The 19,856-nt window shown below is 45.1% G+C and overlaps 1 protein-coding gene across 2 annotated transcripts in view; it reads left to right on the top strand.

The window, feature by feature from the left end:
• LOC132834159 (FERM domain-containing protein 5-like) overlaps positions 1–19,856 on the top strand; it is a 243,112-nt gene that overhangs the window by 177,882 nt on the left and 45,374 nt on the right. For both annotated transcript variants that reach the window (XM_060852817.1, XM_060852816.1), the window contains 3 exons: positions 2,237–2,315; positions 13,909–14,006; positions 19,469–19,592. In XM_060852817.1, the coding sequence (XP_060708800.1) occupies positions 2,237–2,315; positions 13,909–14,006; positions 19,469–19,592 (301 nt within the window). The remainder of the gene's footprint in view (positions 1–2,236; positions 2,316–13,908; positions 14,007–19,468; positions 19,593–19,856) is intronic.

Below are 19,856 nucleotides of genomic sequence, written 5' to 3'. Positions count from 1 at the left end.
AGACAATTTGTAATTTCTCCTTTGTTTTTGCATTCGTTTATGGGATGTGGGTCCCAATGCCTGGACCAGCATCTCATAACATCCCTACAGTGTGGAAGCAGACCATTCGGCCCACATGTCCACACCTCCCCTCTGAACAGCATCCCACCCAGACTCATCCCCCTACCCCATCCCTGTAACCTGCATTTCCCGTAACTAACCCACCTAACCTGCTTATGTTGGGACTGTGGGAGGAAACTGGAGCACCCGGAGGAAACCCATGCAGACACAGGGAGATTGGGCAAACCCCACACAGATGGTTGTCTGAGGGTGGAATTGAACCCTGGTGCTGTAAGGCAGCAGTGCTAACTACTGAGCCACTGTGTCACCCCCTCATCATTTATTGCTCATCCCCAAATGCCCTTGAAAGGGTAGTAGTGAGCGGCCTTCTCGCAGTATAGCTTACTACGCTGTCAGGGAGGTAGTGCCAGGATTCTGATCCCGTGACAGTGAAAGAACAGCGATATATTTCTAAATCAGGGTGGTGTATGGCTTGGAGGGGATCTTGTAGGTGGTGGTGTTCCCAAGGATCTGCTGCCCTTGTCCTAGTCCTTCGGTGCTGTAGAGGTCACAGGTTTGGAAAGTACTGTCAAGAGAGTTTCGGTAGTTACTGAGTGAGAGCTTCGGTAGTTACTGCAGTGAGAACGACGATAGTTATTGAGTGAGAGCTTCGGTAGTTACTGCAGTGAGAGTTTCGGTAGTTACTGAGTGAGAGCTTCGGTAGTTACTGAGTGAGAGTTTCGGTAGTTACTGCAGTGAGAGTTTCGGTAGTTACTGAGTGAGAGCTTCGGTAGTTATTGAGTGAGAGCTTCGGTAGTTACTGCATTGAGAGCTTTGGTAGTTACTGAGTGAGAGCTTCGGTAGTTACTGCAGTGAGAACTTCGGTAGTTACTGCAGTGAGAGTTTCGGTAGTTACTGCAGAGAGTTTCGGTAGTTACTGCAGTGAGAGCTTCGGTAGTTATTGCAGTGAGAGTTTCGGTAGTTACTGAGTGAGAGCTTCGGTAGTTACTGCAGTGAGAGTTTCGGTAGTTACTGCAGTGAGAGCTTTGGTAGTTATTGCAGTGAGAGTTTCGGTAGTTACTGAGTGAGAGCTTCGGTAGTTACTGCAGTGAGAGTTTCGGTAGTTACTGAGTGAGAGCTTCGGTAGTTACTGCAGTGAGAGCTTCGGTAGTTATTGCAGTGAGTGTTTCGGTAGTTACTGAGTGAGAGCTTCGGTAGTTACTGCAGTGAGAGCTTCGGTAGTTACTGCAGTGAGAGTTTCGGTAGTTACTGCAGTGAGAGTTTCGGTAGTTATTGCAGTGAGAGTTTCGGTAGTTACTGCAGTGAGAACTTCGGTAGTTACTGAGTGAGAGCTTCGGTAGTTACTGCAGTGAGAGCTTCGGTAGTTACTGCAGTGAGAACTACGATAGTTACTGCAGTGAGAGTTTCGGTAGTTACTGCAGTGAGAGCTTCGGTAGTTACTGCAGTGAGAGTTTCGGTAGTTACTGAGTGAGAGTTTCGGTAGTTATTGCAGTGAGAGCTTCGGTAGTTACTGCAGTGAGAACTTCGGTAGTTACTGAGTGAGAGCTTCGGTAGTTACTGCAGTGAGAGTTTCGGTAGTTACTGCAGTGAGAACTACGATAGTTACTGCAGTGAGAGTTTCGGTAGTTACTGCAGTGAGAGCTTCGGTAGTTACTGCAGTGAGAGTTTCGGTAGTTACTGAGTGAGAGTTTCGGTAGTTATTGCAGTGAGAGCTTCGGTAGTTACTGATTGAGAGCTTCGGTAGTTACTGCAGTGTGAGTTTCGGTAGTTACTGAGTGAGAGTTTCGGTAGTTACTGCAGTGCATTCTGTAGATGGTACACACTGCTGCTACTGCATGCCGGTGCTGGAGGGTCTGACTGTTGAAGGTGATAAAGGAGATGCTACACAAGCAGGGGGCCGCTTTGTCCTGGATGGTGTCAGGCTTCTTGAGTGTTGTTGGGGCTGCCCCCATCCAGGACAAGTGGGGAGTATTCCATCACCCTCCGGACTTGTGCCTTGTAGATGGTGGAGAGACTTTGAACTCATCACGTAAGAGAGGAAGAATCACTGGTTATTATGGGATGTTTGTTTTGCTGTTTCATTAATTTGGATCATTCAAACAGCAACCATTTTTAGTGTGCACCCAGTTTATTTATAGTGTCTAATTCATATTTATCTTTTTCGTCTATTTGGCAGCTCAGCCTCCATACACAATGTGTTTCCGTGTTAAGTTTTATCCCACTGACCCTTCAGCGCTGAAGGAGGAGATAACCAGGTAAGTCTCTTGTTACTGAGCCACAAATCTCCGCTCTCACTCTAATAGTTCCTTCACCAGAGAAAGAAAGGTTGCATCTCATGAGTTAAAACACCAATGGTGAAATCTGCAGCTGAGAGCGATGAGTAGAGAAAGTGAAATGGAGTCTGTACTCAGAAGGCTCTTTAAAGCCTTTAACCTATAAATGGGTTGCTGCTGAATTCACTGAATCCACTGGGGTTTATATTCAGTGTAACACACTGTTTGGATCAGTCTGCAGACATTATCGTCCTTGCAGTTTTAAAAGACACTTCTCGTCTGGCTGGATTTCATCACAGGAGGATTGCTAGCTCTTTCTGTAACTCAATATTATTGAAATTCTGGTTGTTCCCTGAGCCTCTGTCGAGCTTCCTACAGGTGCTGACTGATGTGAAATGTATTTTCATATCTTCCTGTTTATATTTTGCTTTCCCGTTCTTTTTGAGGAGGAATGCAGTGAATTCTGTAAGTTTCTGAAAGATGGCACTGTCTGTGGGGAAATATTACAGATCTCCAAATTGTTAGAACGAGTTGGATGGTGAAATCTGCAGCTTAGAGCAATGAGTAGAGAAAGTGAAATGGTTGCTGGGTGTTACTTGAATTCTGTAATTATTAATGGGAAAAGAGGGAGGAAATAGAGGTGAGATGATGGAATGTTTCCAGACTTTTTCCTCATACTCAGTTGCTTACAAGGGAAAGGCTTTGCTATATTTGGAGCAAGTGAGGACGGCAGATGCTGGAGATCAGAGTTGGCCATGGCCAAAACTTCAACTCTCCCTCTCACTCTGCCAAGGACATACAGGTCCTGGGCCTCATCCACCACCCCGACATGTGGAGAAAGAAAGCTTCATCTTCTGCCTTGAGACCCTCCAACCACAAGACCAATGTCAATTTCACCAGTTTCCTCATCTCGCCTCCCCCCACCCTATCCCAGATCCAACCCTCCAACTTGGCACCGCCCTCTTGAACTGTCCTACCTGTCCATCTTCCTTCCCACCTATCCGCTCCACCCTCTGCTCCAATCTATCACCTTCACCCCCCACCTTCATTTACATACCGCACTCCTAGTAACCCCCCATGTATCTCGCACCCCCCTTGGGCCTCCCCCACGTTCCTGATGAAGAGCGTGAGCTCGAAATGTCAACTCTCCTGCTCCTCGGATGCCGCCTGACCGGCTGTGCCTTTCCAGCACCACATTTTTTGACTCTACATTTGGGTATGATTAGTGCATCAGCTGAGGTAGATGAATTAAATGTAGGTGATAATGATAAAACACTGTTTTAGGCGATAATTCAATGGTATACCTCAGTAGAGTTGCTAGCGCTTGCCTCTCCCCCCCCGCCCCACCCCAACATTGTCTTTCACAGGCAGCTATGGGCAGGAAACAATCCACTCTCTTCATCTGCTTCATCGCATCTCTCTCTCTCTCTCTCTCTCTCATTCTGTGTGTGTGTGTCTATCTCTCTCTGTCTATCCGTCTGTCTCTGCCTCTCTCTCTCTCTCTCTCTCAAGCCTGCATTGAAATGCCAGCATGGCTCCCTCCCAGTTGTTTTCTCTGGCTGTACAATCTGCCAGGATCCCTGGATCTTCAAATTCTGGCCTTTTTTCCCAGTTTTCCTCTACGCCATTGGTAGCTGTGTCCTCAGCAGTGTTCCCATTCATGTCCTGTCCTTTTGTGGGTAAGTGACTTCCACAACTGACCATCAGTGCTGGGAACAATGTCATCACATTGAGTGCCATGCACAGCAATATGTGCAGCCTGCGCCCTAACCTCTTCACCTTTCTTTCTCACCCTCTGTCTCCTCCTATAACATGCATCTTGAACACTCCGTCTTTGACCAGGTTATGGACACCTCCCTGACCTCAGAATAATTCTGAGAAGCACCCGGGGGAACATAATACTATGTGAAAGGTGCTATACGAATGCAGGTTATTGTTGTGCATATGCTGACAGTAATTGACCTCATCTCCATCAGAGGATGGGAATAGAAGCAGTCCATTCAGCCCATCGATCATATCACGGCTCAGCAGTACCTTACCTCTGTTTATCCACCTTGATTCCATAACCTTTCATACCCTTTGCTAATAAAACCTCTCGGTCTTAGTGCTGAGATTTAAATAATCCCAAACACAACATCACCAGCATTATATTTGTGCAACTACAGTTGGTTTGATAGTGAGCACCAACTGCAAGTAACAGGGCGGAGAGGAGACCTCACACACTGGTGTTTGTGTGTGTCTAAAAATAGGGTTCTAAATTTCTATTTTCCTCACAAGTTAAGTTACCATAGTAACCTCCCATTCACATCTTCATTACACCTTTTCCACATCTCACATTTCATACTTGTGTCAGCTATTGGGCTGTTAAGGCCCACATTTTACTGAGTTTGACTGAAAGTGTTTCACTATAACTTCCATCTCATTTGCAACTCTTTGAAGAGACTCGTAAGATTAAGCTTTTCTTCAGTTGAGAAGATTTGATTGGTATTTTAAAAGCTTTAAATACAACATAATGTATTGTATGGAATGGAGTTCTGTAAGCTTTTGAATCCAGGAAATGGTTCTTTATCATTATTATTTGAAGTAATGAAGAATGGACGAGGCAGTGACATCACGGATGCATCATTTTGTGATGAGGTCCATCTTCTGAGAAACTGACTGAATATCCTGGAGAAACGTGTCCACACAGCACACTGTTAAAGTGATACATTTGATGTTATTTCTAGACTTCAATTGCCATTGTTTATGTGCTGTATTTAGTCTTATTTTTCTGAAGCGGTTTATTTATAACCATCAGGAGGCAGCCAGGCTTGTGCTGCTTCATATAGACCTGGGCAGAGGAACGAAGCTTAAAGAGATAAGGAAAGGTGTAACAGCCAATGATGTCATAGGGTTCACCAGGCTTGACCTGGAGGAATGAACATTAGCGAGCAACTAACATCCTGAAGGCTGGAACTTGATAAAGGAACATACAGGCTGTAGTCGGAGGGAGGGAATAGCAGTCATTCAGAGATGAAAATATGTTGCTGGAAAAGCGCAGCAGGTCAGGCAGCATCCAAGGAACAGGAAATTCGACGTTTCGGGCATAAGCCCGCCCCATACCCGTTTCAGTTCTCAGCCTGCCCTATACCTGTTACAGTTCTCAGTCTTTCCCATACCCATTACAGTTCTCAGTCTGCCCCATACCCGTTACAGTTCTCAGTCTGCCCTATACCTGTTACAGTTCTCAGTCTGCCCTATACCCGTTCCGGCTCTCGGTCCACCCTGACACATCTTCCGGCCCCCTCTAGGACAGCCTGTCTTGTTTACCCAAATCCCCCAGAATGACAGCGATCAGGACAGCCTACCCAACGTCTGCCTTACCTATCCTCCCTTCGCTCGCTCCAGCCAACACTCAGTTTTGTTTTGGTGTTCTAATTTTGCATTTATTCACCAAGTGAGACAATAGCAGCAAGATCTCCTTTCAAACTAACAGACCTATGAAATTAAAACTGCATAACCAGAAAGTAAAAACACTTGTGCAAGTACAGGGTTTGAGAGTCATTCTGTCAGAACTTGTAGGTCGCAAATACTCAATGTGCTGTAATTTAAACACCGCTATGTTAAGTCCATCAAGTCTAGGTTCATCAAGAGATGCTATCTGAAATCAGTACTCAATGACTGGTGAGAAGAGATTCCTATTTTGAAGTTGCTTCCAGTTCAAAATCAAGATAAAAAAACCACAGAATAACTACTATTCTTTCAAAATAAAAAAATATTAACGCTTGAAACTGTGATACATGATCTCGAAGTGTTTATACTGAACTCCTAACAAAGGTTCATTGTACTGAAATGTTAAATGTTTCTCTATCGATGTTGCTTAATCTGCTGCACGCTTCTAGAAATTTGTTTTTATTTCATAAATATTATAATTTGCTTTCAGTTGGCTAAGTGAGCCAAATGTGTAATATGGAAGATACTCCTGTTTATATCTGTCAGCTAGGCTCCATGATTGGACCAGATTAATAGCTCCAATCAAAGAATTCATATTCCATGGGGTCCACCCGGCTGACCTCATTACAATCACTATAATAGCTGCTGTCAATTGTTGTAAAAACCCATCCGGTTCATCAGTGTTCTTCAGGGAAGGAAATCTGCTGTCCTTCTGTTCTGGTTTACATATGACTCCATACCCACAGTGATGTGCTTAACTCTGAACTGCCCTCTGGGGCAATTAGGGACAGGAGCCCAGCCAGAAGCATCCCATGGATGAATTCAAAAGAAATTGAAATGTTTGTCGGGAAATATTGTTGAAAGTTGGAGTGAGATTTGGAAGCAACTCTTTGAAAGGACATAGGAGAGTGAAGGGCCATATTTAAAGGGGTTTACTGTTGTGGTGTTACGTATAGCATTGCAGAATGATTGGCTTAGCCAAATGTTTGGGTTTAATTGAGGGTGAAATATTGGCCAGATCAGCGGGAGAATTGCTTGCTCCTCTTCACTTCATGATGTGGATCATTAATATCCATTTCAAAATGAGACAAGGGTCTAGTCTAACATCACATCCCACAGTGCAGCAGCTCCCTCTCTGTAATACATCAGCTGGTGGACTGTGTTAGCAAGTGGTGCTTGAGCCCATAGCCTTTCCTGACTCAGATGTGAGTGCCAGCCACAGGGGTAAGCTGCCACTTGGAACCATGGGATGGTTACAGCACAGAGGAGGCCATTGATCCTCTTGTGTCAGTACCATTGAGCCAGTCCCCCTCCCCTGCCTTTTCCCACTGTACTGTGACAAACCCTGTTCTCAGACCTTGATTCTAACTCACTCTCCCATCTTCTGACTTCACTGGATGACTGAGCAGCATTTTACAGATTCCGCATCACAAAAGACTCTGAAAGCAAAATGGACGATGTGCACTTTGAATGACTGCTGGTTCGGTTTGTTAATTCAACGAAGCAAGACTGAGAGTGGGACTGTGTCAACAATAGCAAGGGCTTCATGGAACAGATGGAACTTGCTGATAGTCTGAAGTTATTCATCACTGAGATAGTTACTTTCCAATGAAATAGTGTAAGTCACCAAGTGCTGGATGCACAGACTGGGGTCGATATTGTAGAGAACGTCCAGGAACTGATCAATAGATGGTATCGCTGGCAGTTCACTGTGAAATTAGTCTCAGGAAAGACACAGCATTTGGGGGAGCTCACTGAAATAATGAAACTTTTATCCTAAAGGAGCGAAGCAATCATTGAATAGGGAGCTTTATTTTCAAGTGAAAGACTGCCTTGAACCTTAAACCTCTGCACCTGCGGTTAGGTGTGTGTGTGTGTGTGTGTGTGTGTGTGTGTGTGTGTGTGTGTGTGTGTGTGTGTGTGTGTGTGTGTGTGTGTGTGTGTGTGTGTGTGTGTGTGTGTGTGTGTGTGTGTGTGTGTGTGTGTGTGTGTGGAGGGGGGGGGGGCCTGGGGAGGACCATGGTGGGGGTCAGTTTCTTGCTGCTGACCTCTGTTCAAGGAGGAGGCTTTGGGACAGAGGGGCGAGGCAGCGGTCAATGAGGGTGAGAGCTACTCTCACACCAGAGGAGAGCAAATTAGACCAGTGAATGCACCAGCTGAGGGTAGTGCCCATGCCTGTGGAATCTAGATGGTGGACAGAGCTCCTGCTGTGGCTGGAGTTCTGAAATATAAGGGTGCTGGCTTCCTAACACTGAGCAGGGGTCTGTGGGGGTGGGGGCAGTGGGTGTTAGCACTGCAGGGATTCACTGGTCGTTAAGTGCTACAGTCTCAGGCCAACCCTCCTCCCCCCCCCCACCCTCATGGTTTCACATGCACAGTGACAGCACTTAGCACCTCAAGTGCTCATTGGCCTTCGCAATCCTGTCAAGATACGATCCTCTGTCCCTCATTGGATAGAGCCCCCTCAACCACCTCCACAAAAATCTCCTGGTCCCGAGAGTGTGTGTGTGTGTGTGTGTGTGTACGTGTGTGTGTGTTTCTGTGTGTGCATGTCTGTGTCTGTGCGCGTTGGTGCATGTGAGTGTATGTCTGTGCATGTGAGTGTGTGGGAGAGAGTGAGGACTGCAGATGTTGGAGAGTCAGAGTCGAGAGTGTGGTGCTGGAAAAGCACAGCAGGTCAGACAGCATCCCAGGAGCAGGACAGTCAATGTTTCAGGCTGATGCCCAAAACATCAACTCTCCTGCTCCTCGGATGCTGCCTGACCTGCTGTGCTTTTCCAGTGTCACAGGTTTCAACATGCGAGTGTGTGTCCTTGCATCTGAGTGTGTATGTGTGTGTGAGTGTGTGTGTATGTGTGTGTATATCTGTAGCTGAAAATGTGTTGCTGGTTAAAGCACAGCAGGTTAGGCAGTATCCAAAGAACCGGAAATTCGATGTTTCGGGCCAGAGCCCTTCATCAGGAACCTGGCCAGAAACGTTGAATTTCCTGTTCCTTGGATGCTGCCTAACCTGCTGTGCTTTAACCAGCAACACATTTTCAGCTCTGATCTCCAGCATCTGCAGACCTCACTTTTTACTGTGCATATCTGTATGTGTGTGTGTATGTGTGTTTTTTGTATATGCATATGTGTGTATGTGCACGTGTGTGTGAGTAAATGTGTGTATGTGAGTGTGTGTGTGTGTGTATGTGTATGTGAGTGTATATGTGTGTATGTATGATGTGTGTATGTGTATGTATGTGTGTGTGTGTGTGTGTATGTGTATGTATATGTGTGTGTGTGCGTGTATGTGTGTGTATTTGAGTGTGTATGTGTGTCTATGTGTGTGTGTATGTGAGTGTATATGTGTGTGTGCGTATGAGCGTGTATGTGTGTGAGTGTATGTGTTTGTATATGTGTGTGTATGTGAGTGTATATGTATGTTTGTGTGTACGTATCTGTGTGTGTGTGTATGAGTGTGTATGTGTGTGTATATGTGAGTGTGTATATGTCTATGTGTATGTTTGTGTATGTGCATGTGTGTATGCATCTGTGTATGTATGTGTATCTACGTGTATATGTGTGTATGTGAGTGTGTATGTGCGTGTGTGTATGTGTGTGTGTATGAGTGTATATGTGTGTGTATGCGTATGTGTGTGCATATGTGTATGTCTGTGTATGTGAGTGTGTATGTGTGTGTTTGTGTATGTGAATGTTTGTGTGCGTGTGAGTCTGTATGTGTGTGTGCATGTGCGTGTGTATATGTGTATGTACGTATGTGAGTGTGTATGTGTGTGTGCATGTTTGTGGATGTGTATATGTGAGTGTATGTGCGTGTGTCTATGTGTATGTGTATATGTGTGTGTATGTTTGTGTATATCAGTGTGTATGTGTGTGTATGTTTGTATACGTGAGAGAGAGACAGAGAGAGAGATGATGAGGTGAAGGGAAAAGGAGTTTGGATTGGTTGATTATTCTTGACTCTATGTAACCACAAGCGTATTTCCAGTCTAACATGCCTGATGCAGTGTGAGGGAATATCACAATGCCAGTGGTGAAGCCTTTCCAGATGAGACATTAACCCAACTGCATTCTGCAGTGAGGGTGGGATAGGGTTGGAGGTGGGTGTGGACATGAGGTGGGATGGAGGGATGGGAGTTGGTTGGAAGTTGGGGTTGGGGATGGGAGTGAGACAGGGGTTGGATTTGGGTTGGGGTTTGAGGTGGGGGGTGGGGGTGGGAGGTGGGGGTGAAGGGTGAGGGTGAGGGTGAGGGTGGACAGTGGGGGTTTGCTGCAAAATTCTGAAGCCTTGGATCCCCAGTTTACCAATGGCCTCCATCCCAACTGTTGGGGAAACAAGCCAACACTTTGTGATTGGATGATTCTTTGATTCTTTGTCAAACAATTCTTTATTCTCAGCGTCAATATTTAATCAGTGACACGTGAGAGTTAAATCGAAAATACAAACCCTCGCCTGGGTCTTTGCTCCCAACAGCACCCAGGAGCTGAGCATTTAATTCCAGGAAACGCCAGGGCAATCCTGTCGAGTAGATGACTGGTCCTCTGTGTAGTGTTTGAGGGAACATTGAGCATCTGTTCATATTCTATATTTAAAAAATGGTGAAGAAGGAGCAGAATTAAGGAAGGTCATTGTAAGAATCCCTGAATCAGGTTTCAGTCAATGGAGATACTGGAGCTGCCCCTGCTTTTAACCCACTGAGCAATTTTAGTGGCAATGGTCATTCATTTGTCCCTCCCCTGGAGACCCAAACATTTCATCTGGATTCTTTCAGCTTCTCATTTCCTCCTCTGGCTGACGGTGACCAGATGGTGCCAGTTACTGGACAATTCACTAGAAAGCTCTGACCCATCTGAGATACCCGCTACTGTTGTTCGAGTGAGTGTTAATGTGGTGGTTGAAAATGTGTTGCTGGTTAAAGCACAGCAGGTCAGGCAGCATCCAAGGAACAGGAAATTCGACGTTTCGGTTTAATGTGGTGGTTCCTGAGCAATGAAACAGCAGGAGGCCATTCAGCCCACGACTCTGTCCTGCCATTCAATTAGATCATGGTTGAGCTTTATCCTAATTCCACCTGCTTGCCTTGGTGCTGTAACCCTGAATGTGTTTGCAGTGGTTTTTTAAAAAGAATTACAGGATGCTTATGTACAGCCCGAATGTAGCAGTTCCTGCAGTTACTCCCATCTCCTCAGGAACCTCCTCGAAACAGATGATATTATCGAAGGGGGATCTGGCAGAGAGAGTTGTAGCTGTAACTAAATGAGAAAATGGGTGATGACTATATGTAAATTCAGTGATTGGTGAGTATTGACTAAGTATATGTCTTTATGTAAATAGGGATTAAGTAATCGATGGTGTTAGATTTTGTGGTGAGTGTCATTGTCAGTGATGGTGTGGCCAAAGATGCAGATAGTACTTCCTGTGTTGTTGGTTTAGAGTGGTGCTGGAAGAGCACAGCAGTTCAGGCAGCATCCAAGGAGCAGGAAAATCGACATTTCGGGCAAAAGCCCCTCATCAGGAATACAGGCAGAGAGCCTGAAGGGTGGAGGGATAAATGAGAAGAGGGTAGGGGTGGGGAGAAAGTAGCATAGAGTGCAATAGGTGAGTGGGGGAGGGGATGGAGGTGATAGGTCAGGGAGGAGGGTGGGGGAAGGTAGCAAAGAGTACAGTGGGTGAATGGGGGAGGGGTCAGAGAGGAGAGTGGAGTGGATAGGTGGAAAGGAAAATAGGCAGGTAGGAAAGGTCATGGGGACAGTGCTGAGCTGGAAGTTTGGAACTGGGGTGAGGTGGGGGAAGGGGAAATGAGGAAACTGTTGAGGTCCACGTTGATGCCCTGGGGTTGAAGTGTTCCGAGGTGGAAGATGAGGCGTTCTTCCTCCAGGCGTCTGGTGGTGAGGGAGTGGTGGTGAAGGAGGCCCAGGACCTCCATGTCCTCGGCAGAGTGGGAGGGGGAGTTGAAATGTTGGGCCACGGGGCGGTGTAGTTGATTGGTGCGGGTGTCCCGGAGATGTTCCCTAAAGCGCTGTGCTAGGAGGTGTCCAGTCTCCCCAATGTAGAGGAGACCGCATCGGGAGCAATGGATACAATAAATGATATTAGTGGATGTGCAGGTAAAACTTTGATGGATGTGGAAGGCTCCTTTAGGGCCTTGGATGGAGGTGAGGGAGGAGGTGTGGGCACAGGTTTTACAGTTCCTGCGGTGGCAGGGGGAAGTGCCAGGATGGGAGGTGGGTTGTAGGGGAGTGTGGACCTGACCAGGAAGTCACGGAGGGAACGGTCTTTGCGGAAGGCGGAAAGGGGTGGGGAGGGAAATATATTCCTGGTGGTGGGGTCTTTTTGGAGATGACGGAAATGTCGGCGGATGATTTGGTTTATGCAACGTTTGTAGGGCGTGGATCTGACTAGATAGTCACGGATTGTTGGTGGCAGGGTTGGTCTTTGATCAGATGAAGTTAGACATACAAGCAAGGAACAAAAGTAGGCTAGCCAGACCTTCATGCATGTTCCACTCTTCAATAAGATCCTGTCTGGTTGGATTTTAACCTCAACTCTGCATTCCTGCATATCCCCGATAATCTTTCAACTCCCTTGGATATCAAGAATCTATCTCCGTCTGCCTTAAAAATATTTAAAGATTTTAAGGCATCGACTGCTTTTGAGGACCAAATCCTCTGAGAGAAGAAATGTTTCCTCATCTCTGTTTAAAATGGGTGACCCCTTGTTTTTAAACTCTGACTCCTCGCTGTCGATTCTCCCACAAGAGGAAACATCCTTTTCCCATTCACTAGGTCAAGTCCCCTCAGGATCTGAAATGTTTCAAGTCACCCTTCGAAGCTCTCGAGGTAGCCTGGCCTATCTAGCTTTTCTTCATAAGGCAATCCACTCATTCCAGGCATGAATGTAATAAAGAAACTTTCCTGAACTGCTTCCAGTGCATTAATATCCATCCATAAGTAGACAGTACAGTGCACTGAGATCCTCTGTACCTTAGCAAAAGATATTAATCTGGATTTGAATAATTGGCAAAGAAATTTCTTTACTCACCACCAAACAGTGCAATTTCAACTCAGTTCCTGAAATGCCCCCAAATAAAGTATCCAATAAGGAGTTTGCCAAATCCTCTATTATGTTTCTGACCTTACTCGCTTGCATCTTGATTACAAAGGGATGAGTTTTGTTAATGATAGCGACAAGGCCAGTGATTGGAGCTGGTCCAAAAGACTCACTGAGCACCATGAAGAATTAGATTAGATTAGATTAGATTACTTACAGTGTGGAAACAGGCCCTTCGGCCCAACAAGTCCACACCGACCCGCCGAAGTGCAACCCACCCATACCCCTACATTTACCCCTTACCTAACACTATGGGCAATTTAGCACGGCCAATTCACCTGACCCGCACATCTTTGGACTGTGGGAGGAAACCGGAGCACCCGGAGGAAACCCACGCAGACACAGGGAGAACATGCAAACTCCACACAGACAGTCGCCTGAGTCGGGAAGGTAAGGAAAATCAGGAACCAGGAGCTCATATCTGAAAATACTCTTTGTTTCAGTGAAAATCCTCTTCGTGTCATGAAATCCACTTCATTACCCAGAGGGTGAAACACACGAGCACGCTAGGCCGATGTCAGTAGCATGAATATATTTAGGTGGAAGCTGGAAAAGCAATGAGTGAGAGAGGAATACCAAGGATACGCCAAGAGAGTGTGATGTAGGAGCAAGGAGGTGGGAGGAGACACAAGTAGAGCTAAAGAGAGCAGCAGTTCAGACCAGTTGGGCTGAATGGTCTGTTTCTGTTTTGAACATTCTGTGTGATGTAATTTTCATTTTCCACTCTGCGACATGACAGCATCATTAAATCATAGAATTTCCACGGCATGAGGCCATTTGGCTCAAGGTGCCACTGATAGCTCTTTCAAAGGGCTATCCCAAGTAATCTCATTCCTGTCTTTCTTTAACTTATCGTTTGTTTTGCAAATATATCTCATCACTTCCTGTTATAAAATATTGTTATAGATTCTGTCTGCCTCCCTGATTCTGGTGCGATACCCCTGGTCTGATTTCCAACCTGAGTCAAAGGTGTTCTCTCCCTCCTGAGTTTATGCCTCCCCATGGTCACTGATGCTTTGTGCTTCTTCACAGGTATCTGGTCTTCCTTCAGATAAAGAGGGATCTGTATCATGGCCGCTTGCTCTGTAAGACCTCTGATGCAGCGTTGCTCGCAGCCTACATCCTGCAAGGTAATTAAGACTTTGTTCCTTTTCTACAACAATAAATTGCATTTTGCATTGAGTCTTGAAAATTGTAAAACAGCCCAAAGTGCATTATGGGAGTGATCATCAAGCACCATGTGACTGCAAGGCACATGGGGAGGTATCAAGACATGGTCAAAGAGAGATTTTAAGGAGTGTTTTAAAGGAAGTGATCAGGATGGGAGAGGTTTCGGTAAGGAATTCCAGATCTTTGGGCCCAAGGAGCTGAAGGCATGGTCACTGATGATGATGAAGCAAACAGCATCAGTCATGTGTGAAGGGCCACAGTTACATTAGATTAGATTACTTACAGTGTGGAAACAGGCCCTTCGGCCCAACAAGTCCACACCGACCCGCTGAAGCATAACACACCCATACCCCTACACCTAACACTACGGGCAATTTAGCATGGCCAATTCACCTGACCAGCACATCTTTGGACTGTGGGAGGAAACCAGAGCACCCGGAGGAAACCCACGCAGACACAGGAAGAATGTGCAAACTCCACACAGTCAGTCGCCTGAGTCAGGAATTGAACCTGGGTCTCAGGCGCTGTGAGGCAGCAGTGCTAACCACTGTGCCACCGTGCCGCCCAGTTAGATAAATGCAAAGTTCGGGAGGTTTATAGAGGTTGGAGGAGGTTACAGAGTTAGGGAAGGTTGTGTTGTTTGGAGGAGCTTACGTAGTTAGGGGTGTCCAGGTTGGTGGAGGTTACAGAAGTTTTGGATGTTGTCTTGGTTGGAGGAGGTTACAAAGATAGGGAAGGGTGTAGGGTCTGGAGGAAGTTATATAAATGGGTTGGTACTTGGTTACAGAGATAGCAATTGGAGAAGCCAACAAAAGATTTGAAAAGTAAGTGTAAGAAGTTTAAAGTTAGGGTGTTACCAACCCTGGGACCAGGTTAGTGGGTTAATGAGACTGGTGTGAGTTAGGATAAGGGGCAGCTGAAATATTACTGAGGGTGGGTTTACAGAGGGTGTAAGTGGGGAATAGATGAGAGTAGAGTTAACATTAGCAACAGCTGAGCTAAGATAGGCTAGGGTCTGAGTTAGGGAGGTGGATGCTGATGATCTGCATGATGAAGCTAACTGTCTGACAGCTACTGCAGAGGCAAGGCTGACAGAAACAGTTCGGGTAACCGTGAGGTTTTATTGTTCATGGGTGAGAAAGGTTTAGAGTCAGTGTGGAAACACCATGAGGAATTAAGGATCTGTGTGTCAGTCATAACCAAAGATCATTGAAAGCTAAACCATGTGATGAAGGTACAAGTCACTGATTGGTTGCTTTTACAGTGGACACATTCCTCTCCTTTAAGGGTGTGAGTCATTTGCTTAAATGCCAATGCAGCATAGGTTTTGTTGAAATTTAATTTCATTATTTACTCTGCTGGGATAATTTATTATAACGAGGAGTAGATTGATAGGATTGAGTGGCATATTCAGAAATTGCAAAAAGCTGGTTTTTCGGAAAAATAAGAATTCCCCCCCCCCCTCCCCCCCATTGCCACCTCCCACACTCCGTTATTTCACGGAATTTCCATGACAGCCTGGCTTCCAAGGCTGCACATTTTTGACACGACAAAGTTGTGAGGAAAAGCAGCAAACTTCTATCGAGTGCTCAGCACCTCATCTGTTCAACAGGCTCTAAATGCTGCCACCTCTTGGTCACTGGAGTCAATGACAACCCTTGCTGCAAATGTGTTGCTGGTCAAAGCACAGCAGGCCAGGCAGCATCTCAGGAATAGAGAATTCGACGTTTCGAGCATAAGCCCTTCCTGATGAAGGGCTTATGCTCGAAACGTCGAATTCTCTGTTCCTGAGATGCTGCCTGGCCTGCTGTGCTTTGACCAGCAACACATTTGCAGCTGTGATCTCCAGCATCTGCAGACCTCATTTTTTACTCAATGACAACCCTTGTCTGCAACAAGTGACTGTGATCCCAGCTAGAACAGACAGACTCCCCAGTTCTCTGGCTCACATGGCCCACACAATCGCACCGAATAGATTCTTTGTTCAAGTACATCTTCCCAGCTTTGACAAAGGGTCAGTTAGACTAGAAACGTCAGCTCTTTTCTCTCCTTACTGCCAGACCTGCTGAGATTTTCCAGCATTTTTTCTTTTGGTTACATCTTCCCATAAATCTGAATTAGTCACCCACAAATCCAGCAGGGAATGCAGGAAAAGGCTCCTTACCTGGAGTAAAGCTGACAATTTCAGAGAGTAATAGAGACAAAGAGAAAGGATTTGAAGGAAATGCTGATAGAATGAATTGAGGTAAGGTTGGAGCAGATAGGAGGGATCACCTCTTTGTTGCACAGATTAATCTCAGTTCACACTGTCTTAATCTTCAGGGAGTTGAACAGAGTGCTTCAGACTGTAATGTTTGTATCTATGTTATAATTTATGGTATCAGATGTATTAAATTTTTGATTAGCCATTTTCACTCTTCACAAACTCTCTCCTCCTTCTATCTCCTTCCACTCTTGACTCTGTTCATTGTTCAGTCCTCTCATTATATCTGAGCCTCTGGACGTACATTTGCTCTCTGAGCTGGAAGGTTCAATTCCAGATGTTTTGTCACCATCTTAAGTAACATCAGTGAGTCTCCAGCACTGGTGTCAGTGACCTGTTTTCTACTTATGTGTTTAGGTTTCCTTGGGTTGGTGATGTCAGTTCCTGTGGTGATGTCGTTTCCTGTTCCTTTTCACAGGGAGTGGTAAATGGGGTCCAAGTCGATGTGTTTGTTGATATGTTTTTTTGATCAACACTTACATCGATGTGGACCCCATTTACCACCCTCTGAGAAAAAGAAAGGAAATAACATCACCAACCCAAGGAAACCTAAACATATAAATAAAAAGCAGGTCACTAACACCAGTGCTTCACCGGAGGCTCATCGATGTTGCTACCTAGTATGGTTACAAAACGTCTGAAAATGAACCTTCCAGCTCAGTAAGCAAACCTACATCCAGAACCTCAACCTGAATTACAAAGTTAAAATTCACACAACACCAGATTATAGTCCAACAGGTTTATTTGGAAGCACTAGTTTTCGGAGCGACTCTCCTTCATCAGGTGGTTGTGGAGAATAAGATGTAAGACACGAATTTATAGCAAAAGTTTCCAGTGTGATGTAACTGAATTTATATATTGAATTGTTTGTTACGTCTCTCGTCATTTAAAATGACCGTGTTGGTTTCAGTTCTTTCATATGTAAATTGCAACATTTTAAAATAAAAGTTACGTTCTCAGGTGCACTTTAACAATTGGTGTCATGTCGGCTCAGATAAGGTACTGAAGGTGAGACTGTCTGTGCCACAATGGTCAGACTGATTGATTCTAATCTAAAAAACGGATTTACAGAATCTTACATGGATTCGTGCAGTTTTTGAACAAAGTAAAATGTGAGTCTGCAAGTACAAATTCACCCCACAAACTTATATATGTATGTGTTCATGTGGGTATGTGTGTGAGTGTAAAAGAGTTTAAGTCTGTGAGAGGGTGTGTGGGAGTGTATGTGTGAGTGTATGAGAGAGGGTCTGACTGAGTGAGTGTGTGTGTGTGTGTGTCCGTCCGTCCGTCCGTTTGTTTTTGTGAGTGTATAGTGCAGTGGGGTCACCTGTAGTGTGACATGAACCCAAGGTCCCGGTTGAGGCCCTCCTCACGGGGTCTGGACTTGGTTATCAGCCTCTGCTCGGCCACTTTTCAGTGTTGCCTGTCCCGAAGTCCGTCTTGGAGGATGGTTATCCGAAGATCAGAGATCAAATGTCCGGACTGCTGAAGTGTTCTCCGACCTGGAGGGAACACTCCTGTCTGTTGATTGTTGTGTGGTGCCCATTCATCCGTTGCTGTAGCCTCTGTTTTGTCTCGCCAATGTACCATGCCTCAGAGCATCCTTGCCTGCAGCGTATGAGATAGGCAATGCTGGCTGAGTCACATGGGTACCTGTGATGTACATGGTGGGAGGTGTCCCCGTGTGTATGGTGGTGTCTGTGTCGACATTCTGACACGGCTTGCAACGTCTACCGTGACAAGGGTTTTTGGTATTGGGCAGTTATACACACACACACATATACATATACACACACACACAGACACACACACATATACATATACACACACACACAGACACACACACTCACACAGACACACACACACACAGACACACACACACACACACACAGACACACAGACACACACACACACATATACACATACACACACAGACACACACACAGACACACTCTCTCTCACACACACACACAGACAGACAGACACACACACACACATATACACATACACACACAGACACACACACTCACACAGACAGACACACACACACACTCTGACAAAGTTAAACCCCTCTACACTCACACACATACATACACCCTCTCACAGATGCTCATAACCACCCCACCCCCCCTCCTGCCACACACACACACACACACACACACACACATACATATAAGTTTGTGGGTGAATTTGTACTTGCAGAATTACATTTTACTTTGCTCAAAAACTGCATGAATCCATGAAAGGTTCTGTAAATCCATTTTTTAGGTTAGAATCAGTCTGACCATTGTGGCACAGACAGCCTCACAGGGAGTTAAACACCTTCCATACCTTATCTGGGCCGACATGACACCAATTGTTAAAGTGCACCTGAGAATGTAGTTTTTAAAAAATGTTTTGTGATTTACATATGGAAGGACTGATACCAACACAGTCATTCTAAAAGATGAGAGACTTAACAAACAATCCAGATCTTTTTCAATATATAATTTCAGTTATATCACACTAGAAACTTTTGCTATTAGTTCTGTGTCTTACAGTCTTATTCTTCACAATCACCTGATGGAAGGAACATCACTCTAAAAGCTAGTCTTTCCAGTTAAACCTGTTGGACTATAACCTGGTGTTGTGTGATTTTTAACTTTGTACACCTCAGTCCAACACCGGCATCTCCAAATCTGAACTACAAATCTTCTCAAAATCTAAGCCTCTTTTTCTCCCCCACTCTTTGCTCAATCTCTTTGGGGATGTGTCTCTGCTTTCTGTCTCTGTCGTTCTGCTCTCTTCTCTGTCTCTTTCTGGTTCTCTCCCTCTTATTCTCGCCTCTCGCGTTCTGACTCATTTTCTGTGTTTCTTCCTCATTCTTTCATTCCTTCCCTTTCTCTATCTCTCTGTTTTTCTGCCTCTTTTTATTTCTCTTCATCTTCTCATTTTTTTCTCTCTTTCTTTCTCTCTGTCTGTATCCCATTTTCTCTCTCTCTGTCTGTCACCCTCATTCTGTTTTTGCTGTCTTGCTCAGTAAAGTGAGTGCTGAGAATCTACCTTAATTAACTGATAACCAACATTGCACAAGGTGATTTTTGATGTTTCTTAGAATTTGCGGAAAAGGTCTTTTTTTTTGAAACTATTTTGTTTATTTTAAGATGTTCTCAATTCTAGCTGAAATTGGAGACTATGATGCAGGAAAGCACCCAGAAGGATACAGCTCCAAATTCCAGTTCTTTCCTAAACATTCCGAGAAACTGGAACGGAAAATTGCTGAGATCCACAAAGCTGAACTTAGGTACAGTATGTGCATTAGTTTTATAGGAATTACAACAAACTGTACTGAGAGGATGATGTGAATGAAAGAACAGAAAGTTCAAGAGAAATAGAGGACGTGCGTTTGTGCAGCACTGTTCACATCCTTTAGATACCCCAATATGTTCTTTCTATTTGATAGGTATGTTTTGTCTTGTAATCACTGTGGAATGGAGAAGTTTATTTGCAGCATGATCCCAAAAGCAGCACTGAGATAATTCAGCAGCTGGTCTATTCTAATGATAAT

The sequence above is a fragment of the Hemiscyllium ocellatum genome, chromosome 39, assembly GCF_020745735.1.
Source record: "Hemiscyllium ocellatum isolate sHemOce1 chromosome 39, sHemOce1.pat.X.cur, whole genome shotgun sequence".
Taxonomy (NCBI): Eukaryota; Metazoa; Chordata; class Chondrichthyes; order Orectolobiformes; family Hemiscylliidae; genus Hemiscyllium; species Hemiscyllium ocellatum.
The sequence above is the reverse complement of the archived record's forward strand: the minus strand, read 5'-3'. Positions and strand labels throughout refer to the sequence as shown.